The sequence below is a fragment of the Vigna angularis genome, chromosome 2 (genome assembly GCF_016808095.1).
Source record: "Vigna angularis cultivar LongXiaoDou No.4 chromosome 2, ASM1680809v1, whole genome shotgun sequence".
Lineage (NCBI taxonomy): Eukaryota > Viridiplantae > Streptophyta > Magnoliopsida > Fabales > Fabaceae > Vigna > Vigna angularis.
The window spans coordinates 29,609,031-29,619,969 of NC_068971.1; the positions used below are offsets into that span (position 1 = coordinate 29,609,031).

At 32.5% G+C, this 10,939-nt stretch overlaps 1 protein-coding gene and 1 long non-coding RNA gene across 2 annotated transcripts; one reads left to right on the forward strand and one right to left on the reverse strand.

Moving 5' to 3' along the window:
- The first annotated feature begins 3,160 nt into the window (after positions 1–3,160).
- Positions 3,161–7,805, forward strand: LOC108328173 (MYB-like transcription factor EOBII). Its single transcript, XM_017561991.2, has 3 exons — positions 3,161–3,365; positions 3,508–3,637; positions 7,301–7,805. Exons 1-3 carry the CDS (start codon positions 3,227–3,229, stop codon positions 7,629–7,631), a joined length of 600 nt encoding a protein of 199 aa, XP_017417480.1. The 5' UTR covers positions 3,161–3,226; the 3' UTR covers positions 7,632–7,805.
- On the reverse strand, positions 5,713–7,294 carry LOC128195485 (uncharacterized). Its single transcript, XR_008247083.1, has 2 exons — positions 6,314–7,294; positions 5,713–6,154 (listed from the first exon to the last, which is right to left on the reverse strand). It is a non-coding gene; the product is annotated as an uncharacterized LOC128195485 (long non-coding RNA).
- Positions 7,806–10,939: the final 3,134 nt, after the last annotated feature.

Consider the following 10,939-nt stretch of genomic DNA (forward strand, 5'->3'; position numbering starts at 1 on the left):
TTGGATTCACCGAATAAAATGATAAAAACATTGACTCAAGGCACAGGAAACGCAACTTGGAAACCGAAACAGATATGAAGAGATTCAAAACACGAAACACAAACAAGATTTGCAACAACTCAAATCAGAAAAACAAATCAAGACATTCAAGGAAAATGATGAACAACTCAGAAATTAACGAAACAAAACGCAAAGAATCTAAATCAAACCGAGAAAAACAAGATGAATCACCAAGACATTATCGAAACAAATTCAACAGAAGACTGAATCAAAAGAAACAATACTAAAAACAGAAACAATGAACGAAACAAAAATAAAAACAATGACAGAGATACTTAGCTTTGAAGCGTGCTCGACCTTGCTCTAAATACCAACTGATGGACGAGCGCCCGAGAAGATGACGATAGAAGCTACGCAAACACGAACCGGACCTCCTCGAAGCTTCTCCGACGAAGAAATACGCAGCGGAATGTAGATGAAGCTCTAGATTGAGAGTTGACTCGAAGTAAACTAAGAGAATCGAATTCGATTGCAGAAAACCCTAAAATCATGAACGAACCCTAGAAAAGAGGGAAAACTCAAATTGGACCGATTAAACGGTTCAAACGCAAGATTGATCGGTTCAAAAGCTTTTAAACGGTGCAAATGGAGGTTTAATTGGTAGAAATCAAAGAACAAATGGTAAAAAGGGTTTCAATTGGCTAAATGGAGGAAAACCTAATGTGTGGTTGGAGATTGAAAAAGAAGAATGAAGATGTGGTTCTGTGATGAAGAAGAAGGTGAAACAGTGAGAAAGATAACCTGATTTTAATTGTCGAGACGCGAGAAGAGGCTGGTGACGAGGAGACTCTCGAGTGGAAGAATGAGATGTGGTTCTGCGAGATGGAGAAAAGCTCTCACGAAAGAGAGAATGTGGATGTGCGTGTCTGATGTGCGAGAAGAAAAGCAAATGATGTGGAATGAGGGAGCTGACGCTGAAGAAGGAAATGAATAGATCGTTGGCGCATGCGAGGTGGCAGCGAAGGAGAGGTAACGTGGAGGAATGAGAAGCACCGTGAAATTTGGAAAATATAAGTGAGAGAGGTGCTTGGAAGGTGGCTAGAGGGAGTCTTTGGACTCTCTAGCCTGACTTTCAAGAGAGAATAGTTTCTAGTTCAGAAAGCCAAATTCTCATTAATCTCAAAAGTCCTAATACAAGAGAGGAGTTGGGTATTTATAATAACCCATGCTCCTTAAGAGCTAAGCTATGAAAGGTAAAAATACAAAAGGAGGACTACGTCAAGCAGGATTCCATCATATCATTAACAAATTTTCTCCCATGGTGAAAGACCACTTCGACATCACAGTTATCCATCTCAACTAATATAAAAAATCATGTCAAACTACATTTACTTTACCCAAATAACACTACATTTACATTATAACATGGTACAAAACATTAGTGTAGGACTGTCAACCCATCAGGGTACACAACTCATTCAAACAAAATAACGCACTTTACCATTTCTTATGTTACTATATGGTTTACAGTAACCAATATTTAGTATGTCATTTACCTTTGTTCTCTTTTGGTTCCTAAACTTATTCTTTTATATTCAAAAATTACACTTCCAGAAAGCACTTTAAATAAACTGTAAATAATTAAAAGAATTTTGTACTAAACCCTAAACACATCATAAACAGACCATAAACAATTAAAAGAATTTTGTACTAAACCCTAAACACAGCATAAAGAAATACATTAACCTACAGAATGGGGGACCACAAAACACTCATAATGGGGACAACAACCAAACAGAAATAATAGTTTATGGGGGACCACAACGAAAGCAAACACGCACACCAAAGCAACCTAAACCCAACGAAAGCAATGGTGCACACACCTTCGTATGGAACCTACTTTGCACTTCCAAATACCCCACGAACAATGCGAAAAGTGTTTCCAAATCACCAAATGTGATTCTGCTTTTGAAAGCCCCAACTGCAATTTTTCACTCTTCGTCAACTCAGGAACACTCTATCTCAAATGCCCTTATTTGATTTCATTCACAACAAAACCCGTAATTTTATTTCATTCAAAAAACCCCTAAATCAATTATGATTTTAATTTCCCCAATTCAATAAACTAATTCCATGTCACCCTACATTTCATTCACACGTCATTATCAATATTTCCACTCTTTTGCCACGTTTTAATTGTCTACTGCGAAATCATCATCAGTTAACACCATTAGTCTGTATTTAACAGAGAGGACTTAATTGAGGCAAATTTTTCTACGTTTGGATGTAATTGAAACTTTTAAACCACGTATGAACGAAATTGCAACTTTTTTAAAACAGAGGACGAACTTGACACACTTCAACCAAACTAGGGACAAAGCAAGCAATTAAATCTTAGTTTATTACTCAACAACAAACTTCAATAACTGGCTTTTATTTACCAAACTACAGCATCACATTTTTAAGTCGATTTCTTGTAAATAGACTTAAATTCACAAACTTAAAATTGTATTTTATTCGTTAGTGAGTGAACTTTAAATCTAATTAAAACTAACAAAATTGACTTGTGAGGTGAGATTTACACTTACTTATTTACTATGAAATTGTCTTATCTTTAGTTGACGTGGATATCTAACCTATCTAAATAATCTTTTGATTATCTTAATGTCCAATAGGATCTTTCTTAGGTTTTCTTTACCATTAATCCAATATTTCTAAATAATTAAAATGTGTTTTCATCACTAGTTGTATGAATATTCTTCCTCTTGGATCTAGGAGAGGTCATATTTTGCTCTTGATATTTGCGTAGGATCAATGGAATTAAGCTCTCACTCCCGATAATTTTAAGCTTGAAATGTAACCTCTTAGGCTGGTAATATTTACACAACATCTTTTCTTCACTCTTCATTTTAAGAAAATGTATAGTGTACACACCTGATGTTTAAATATGGAGTGCATGTGCGCGTAACTTGAGAGTACGTAAAGACACTAGTCTCTTATAGTATGCCAGGGAAAACAAAAATCATAGTCATGCATGCATGTGTTGACATGAGAAACATAGTTAGGTACGTGAAAGCATGTCGTTATCCTTAATAGAAAATTTCCATTACAATTACCAAATGACTTAGCCTTGCCTCTATTTAAACCTGCCAAACTCTTATTAACATTTCAATATCTCTTCACCTCTTCTCTCTCTCTCTCTCTCCATTTCCTCGTACTAAATAATATGGATAAGAAACTATCTAGCGTGTCTCACGATCCTGAGGTGAGAAAGGGACCATGGACAATGGAAGAAGACTTAATCTTGATCAACTACATCGCAAATCATGGGGAAGGTGTTTGGAACTCTTTGGCCAAAGCTGCCGGTAAACATACTTTTCATTCTTCAACTTTTATTATTATTATTTTTATTATTATTCTACTATTTTCTTCTTTTTTTCTCTCTCTTTTTAGTTCTAACTAAGCCCTATGGTTGCGAGAGAATGATGGATCATCATGCTTTTGCAGGTCTTAAACGTACTGGAAAAAGCTGCCGGCTCCGGTGGTTAAACTACCTCCGACCCGATGTTAGAAGAGGGAATATTACACCCGAGGAACAGCTCTTGATCATGGAGCTTCATGCAAAGTGGGGAAACAGGTGAACTCATGATGCAATTTATATATCAATAATAAGAAGAAACTTGTTAAAAAATTAACATAGTGCATGAGTCCACCACCAAGATCTTATATTTCAAATAAGTGATATTCTTACACGGAAAAATATTTTAAAGGGTAAATGGTAATTTTTGGTTTATGATCTCTAATAGACCATTTTTGTTCTTATTTTATTATTGTTTTTGTAATCTTGGTTCTTCATTTTTCAAATTTTTTTTTTTTATTCGACCTTCAAGTTTATGTACGTTTTATTTCTTTTACATTTTACTTAATTAATTTTTCTTGTACCTGAACTAAATATGTTGACTTTAAGGTTTAATTAGTCAAAAAAACTTGAAAATTTGACCATACCATGAATGTTTTTCAAAATGTGGATACTAAAATTTATAACAAAAATGAAAGGGAAACCTTCTTCGTTTTCAAATGGTGAAAGGAAAACTTTATTGGTCTCTTTAATATTTTGGAGGTATCACATTAGATGACAAGTTAGTACATTCTTAGAAAACTATTTCTGATAGAAGGATATAACTGTAGCAAGAGCAAGATTCCACAATAGGGTTTTGTTGAACTTATAGACATTTCATGTTTATATACGAAATTTTAGAGCTTCCAAAATGATTTCGATTTCCATCTTTATGTACATATTGTGCATCTATGCTCTTTGTGGCATTCAATCTTCCGCTTTCACATCATAGTTATGATATAAAAAACATAAGACATAGGTAGTTAATTTTTCCTGCGCATAAAAAAAGGTGGTTAATTTTTCTATGGATTATTTTAAATCTTCTTTTTTTTCTCTTTGATTTTGAATTATGTGTAGCTCTAATATTGGTTCGGGTGAATTTTGGTTTTTACTTCATACCAACTTTTCATGTTTTGTTTTAAAAAAGTAAATTTTAATAATAAATAAAATTCGAGATGTTGCTGATCAGGGAAGAGAAATACTATTTGTAAACAACGACAGTAGAGTTATCTTCCAAAAGAAGAATAAAATATACTTCAAGTTTTTAGTCAGCATCTATTATTTTTTAAAGAAAAGTGTTTCCTATTATATTTTATGTTCTTACATCGCTCCCTAATAAGTAATGGTAAAAGTTTGAACATGTAGAAGAAAAAACAAGATATATACCTCTGAAATGAAAATAGACGTTTTAAAAGGAAAAATGAGAGAAAAATGATAGATGCATATAATGATAGAAAGAAATCACAAATTTAACATTTTATATTTCATAGAAGTTTTCAGTAGTTTTCTTTTTAAATATTGCAACTAATGAAATTTATTTATAAATTTACGATTTAAAAAAAAACTTTTAGAAAGGAATTTCATGTATACTTTTGTATAAAACTTTAAAGTTTCATGAAACATGTGTAAAAAATAGTTCTATAAAATAGAAAAAGGGTTAATGGATGTTAATAAAGAATTAGAACGATATAAATATTAAATATATATTTCTAATATAAATTAAGAGTGTGTGGAAAGTGTAATAATAAAAGGAAATAAAAAAATGAAAAGAATAGGAAGATAAAACTGAATTATGAACTTTTAGTAAGCACCATCTAACATATATATAAAATGTACCAATCATAACACCCTATTTCTTATGTATATTATCTATTTCATATGTTACTGGAAAGCAAAATATAAGGCTCAATCAATAAATAATATTAATATATTTTATTTTGATCTACTATATATATATATATATATTTAAAATTATTTATTTAAGATATTATTATTTAAAGTAAGTTTAGTAAACAATAAGGAATATGTATAATGAAAAACCCAGAGAAAGAGGTGTAGGGTTATTATTAAAATTGAAGTGAGATAGAAATAGCACTGAAATGAAAAGAAAAGTTATATAAACATTTCTAATCAAAGAGACAAAGGATAATATACGAGAAGGCAAACTTGAATATAAATTGAATGAGAAAATAAAGAGGTATAGGTAGTTGTGAAGCTTTTAGTGGGGGAAAATCATGAGTAATATGTGGAGAAGGTAAAGAAAAAAGACCAATTATGAAGTTATTTATCAACATTTAGTAATATCTATATAAATATAAGAATAAAAGTTTATCTACTAAAGGAATTTAATTTTACAAAATGGCTATTATAAGCAACCTAGTGAAGGAGAAGGAAGTGAACTAGAGGAGGGGACCTTCCATTAATGGAAGTGGGCACACTTTTACATCTTTCGTGTTCCAATGAAAGGAAACTTTTGTTAGAGTTTAGGTAGTGAAAACGGACCCAAACCATGCCGTGTTGGCTTTTCTTGACTAGGGCAGATGTCCTTGTAAATTAACATTCTCCCCTTGAGGTTAAGCTCAGATGGTGCATCCTTAACCTAACTTTAGCTCCATCGTCGTACCGTTCTCACTATCCATTTTTTCTCTCAGTCTACAGACAAACCAAAACCTCTAACATCTCACATTCATATTACATCCTTAAACAAAACATTACTCTCAGGAATCATACACACGGTCCTTTTCAACATAGTCAAACCTGTTTTAAGAAGGCAATTCCAAGAAAAGATGAGTGGGGAGCGGGGTGTTCAAATTTCGAAGAAAATAAGTAATTGCTTACACGAAAAGCTTTTGTAGATAATGGAATGAAAAGAGGTACAAGAAAAGATAACAGAGATTTGAAGCATATACTCTCTACCCGAGGCATGCATTGAGAAATCTGATTTTCTTATCTTGTAGCCCTGCTATACATCAAAGGAAACTCAGAAATTCAGCATCTTTGTGTACCTCGATAATGATCGTTTTATATTGGTCACATTGATTCTCAGCCATTGAACATGGCCTCCTTTCAGACTGATCCTATTTATTATAGGAGCTGCCACTTTTTTACTAATCAAAATGAAATGCTTCAACAACCTCAGGTAGCTTTTAATTTTATTTCAACTAATTAATACCTTCTTATGTCAGCACAATCACACAAAGTTGGTGTCTGCACATTAAATAGTTGTCTGCTTATAAATTCTACAACAGTATTTTTGTAGCTTGCAATTTAGCTTCGAACTATTCATTCATTCATTTCCGACTTTTATAAATTAAAAATATCGAACAAAGTCTGTAAATTTTATCTGTATCTTAATGAAGCTTATATAATGGATTTTAGCATAAGTATAAATTGCTTTTGTTTGTTTACAATTAAAAACTAGTTTAAAAAGTACACTCATAAGCTATTCAAAATAGTTTTTAGTTTTAATAATATTTCTAAACTTTTAATTATTTTTAAAAGCTGAAACATATGCCCAATTGTTTTTAAAAGATAATACTTTTACGGGGAAAAGGTTGCAACAAGCGGGTTTTTGAGATTAAAGGACTATGCACTCCTATTAAAATCATAGCATTTTACTTTTCCTTTATAGTTATTTAAAAATAAAAATTAGATAAAAAACAACTTTGAGAGTTATTACAAACTATTCTACTTAATATTCTCCTAGTCAATTAGCTTTCATACAAAAAGAGCTGAATATATAAAATGTGGCAAATATTTCTTTATTAATATTTGTTAGGTAGGTATCTGAGATTTACTCATTTCAGAATTTTGACTTTAAATTCTTTTACATTATGACAAAACCAGTACATTAATAGTCAGATATTTTACTGTCTTTCACAAATCACTCATTTTCCAACGCAGGTGGTCCAAAATTGCCAAGCAGCTACCCGGAAGGACTGATAATGAGATCAAGAACTTCTGGAGGACAAGGATTCAGAAGCACATGAAGCAAAGTGAGAGCTTTCAGCAGCAGAGTAATTCTGAGACAAATGATCACCAAGCTTTCACTAGCCAAGTGTCCACCATTGCTGAGCCCATGGAGACCTATTCTCCATCCTGTTATCAAGGAATGCTAGAACCATTCTCAACTCAGTTCCACACAAATCCTGATCAATCCAGTTGTTGTACAAACGACAACAACAACTACTGGAGCATGGAGGATATCTTATCAATGCAGTTAGCCAATTACTAAACGGGGACAAAACCTATATATAAACACATAATATGTATAAAATCTAAGTCTTCAAATTTCATAAAGCTGGAATCTCTGGCTTAAAACATATCAGGTTTGTTATATAAGTAGTTGGTATTTGTACTTTGGTTTTTTGCGTACCATCAATATTTCAGAACTAAATTAGTGCTGTAACTTATTATGAGCTCTTAAGTAAACTATATCTCAAAACAATCTTATAAATAATATGGTACGTGGACAATAAAAGATAAGGTTGAAAACCAAAAACTTTTAATATTCCCCCCTCGTCATGTCAGTTGTTCTATTTCGCATTTTGTCTGAAGTTCAACCTTACACTTATAGATATAATTAACTTTTTTTGTAAGGGCATTTCACTGGATAAAATTCTATTTGCTTTAAAGTACAGAACTAACATTTTAGCAGACGGCTAAACATAATACTGTCGTTTAAACTGTCACATTTTGATAAAATATTTCTTCTGTTTTCCATTGGACTTGAAAAATATTAACACAGCATAGTCTGGCACTGTAAATTTTGTAATAAGTGTAAGATGTGTTTGGTATAGTCAGATGATAGTGCCAAAACTGACCTCCATATGAACGGAATACAACCACGCATGTGAAGTCATGAACTTGCTTTATTTCCCATGCACACATGTACATACATCTACATATATATATACATATATATATATATATATATATATATAACCTAACTAGTGCCACAAGAAATTGACACGTAGTCTGAGAATGAACCACTTTAGTAATTTTCGTTAGAATTCACCTGCCTTTTTCCTTATGGTGCATAGTCATGCAACATTAAAGACCGACGGGAGCCTAACTCTTGTCGATGGATGCAGTGATGTCTTCACATGGGCCTCCTAAATTCACCCATCACCGTATCCTTTTTGACTAGGGAAAATACAATACAATGAAAACTAACAGCATCATTTTTGTATGGAATACATATATAGTTGCTAACTTTAGTTATCTTGTATGACAGACATTGAATATAACAGTGAAGGTGTTGATCTTGGCATTGTTTGAAGTTAAGTTAATGCATAAGCTTTTGGGTAATTGTAACCGAAAGACATTGTGATGTTGCGAGCACCAAGTTAGGCCGGTGATGATATCAGAGCAAGAGCATTCGTAGTCTGCCAAACTTCAACTTTAGTTTAGCTTCTAACACACTTATTCGTAGAAAGAGGGTTGAGGGGGTAACCAAGAGACTCGTCCTGGGATTGTGCCGTGTCCCATTAAGGAAACAAGGACAATTTCTTGTAGGCTTTAACTTTGTACCTATGTCATTCCAAAAGGAACTTGCAGCATCTACGAACCACTCGTTTTATTCAGTCACATGTTTTATGTGCAGAATTCAATTTCAACTCCCAAAAGAAACCTGACACGTGATGTGATAAGGAATGTTCACGTGGTGGGTTTGCCACTGGAGCAGAATAGGATCAAATTGAACAGATCACCGAGGCTTACTTAATATCCTTCAGTTCATTACTCAATACTTCCCGCTGCATCAATGGGGCCACGATATTCCCTTTCGCGTTTTCTCCTCTGCAACGGTTAATTTTCTCTTTAACTAATCATTCTTTCACCCTCCCCTTTGCATCGGTATCACAGGTGACAGAGGTGTTAAAGAGTATTGTGAAATGAACAATTCCATTTCCATTTTCTGATAATGGTTAGCAAATAACACAAGCTAGTGGTTTCTCGTTCGTTATCTTAATCACTTACCATACATCGAGTTTTTTTATTTGAGTCCTTGAAAAAAGTTCTGATGTACTAAAACAATACGTCAAATAACCTAAATTTCAATGACCCATGGTTTTGATATGTGAACACTGAAATGGATATGTTTTTTTATTGGATGGATATGCAATGAAAGTTTGGGAATTCTGTAAATTAAAGCAACATATCAACCCTTCATAATTAGTTATATGATATTCTTTTACACTCCATTTTGAATAACTACTATATATAGTTTGTTGACAAATAAAGTTATAGCTGAAAACCTGAGAGATATGATTGACCTATATTCTGGACTATAGAGAAGGGGTTGCTACACAGGATACAAATAGATAAATCTGAGGTTTAAAGATTAGTTGATAACTGAAAGATGATTGAAAAGATCAACATAAAGCAAGTATGCACTACATGTTGATTGCTGTCATGTTAGCCATTGAGCATGCTGATATGAAAGGATGGAATAATTTGTGATTAGAATGTGATTACTACTAGGTGAAGGCTTTTAATAACTCTTTGGTTTCTTAGAGGATTACATGGTAAGAGATAGTTGTATTAAAATTTGTGAAACTTTTAAATTGCAGATACTTTTTAGAGAATGTAACTCATGTGCCTTAAAGTTTAGCTTATTTTTTATCTTATTGGAATATGATTTTCACAGCCGAGGGTTCAAACTATTGTTGAAAGTGGCCCAACTTACCTCAGACAATATATAGACCCGTTATTCGTGATTAAATAGTTTCTTGGATATTCAGTAATGTTAAAGGCGAACTAATTAATACAATTAATCACTCTAGTTCATAAATTTTTCTATCCTTTTACAATATCATTTTATTCTATTTGTTCTTGATATTTTACCCTCATCAAGAGGTTATTTCTAAGCATCGATCTCCTCATATGTTCTTCAAACAATGGAATTGGTTAGGAACATCATTAACTGAGCGCATTTCTGCAATCTGATTTTCATGTGATAACAGAATCCATGATTGAGATCATTGTTGCAGTATTGCAAAGGAGAAGCACAAATAAGAACTAGATACAGGAAACCAAGTAGTTAGTGAGAGGAGCCGTTTTGATAAAGTAAAAGCTAAATGTCTGAGCCTCTATGTAAAACGTGCATATTCATATATATATATATATATATATATATATATATATATATATATATATATATATATATATATATATATATAAAGGCTACTTTGAGGACTCACATTTTCTCTTGCTTGGTGTCAACATATCAAAACCCTTTCCTTAACACTTTGTTCCTACATCAAATATGTAACATAAAGATCGAATTCAAAGAATTATAATAAAAAAATCTATAAAAAATTAAATAATTTAAGTAATAGCGTTTTGGCCCTTTAATATACTGTTATTTTTTCTTAGTCCTCTTATTTTTTATTATTTGTGTTTTTATTAAAGCATTGTTTCATTTTATTTTCTATAATTTGTATATCATTGTTAAGATGGCTTATAATACAGATTCGATATAACGACAATGAATTCCCCTAGAATCTACATGCACATGCGCCCTCCATCTCTAGGTCAACG

Coding starts and splice junctions, on each gene's coding strand:
- LOC108328173 (XM_017561991.2), top strand. CDS start 3,227: ATGGATAAGAAACTATCTAGCGTGTCTCACGATCCTGAGGTGAGAAAG. Junction 3,366..3,507: donor CTCTTTGGCCAAAGCTGCCG/GTAAACATACTT, acceptor ATGCTTTTGCAG/GTCTTAAACGTACTGGAAAA. Junction 3,638..7,300: donor CATGCAAAGTGGGGAAACAG/GTGAACTCATGA, acceptor TTTCCAACGCAG/GTGGTCCAAAATTGCCAAGC.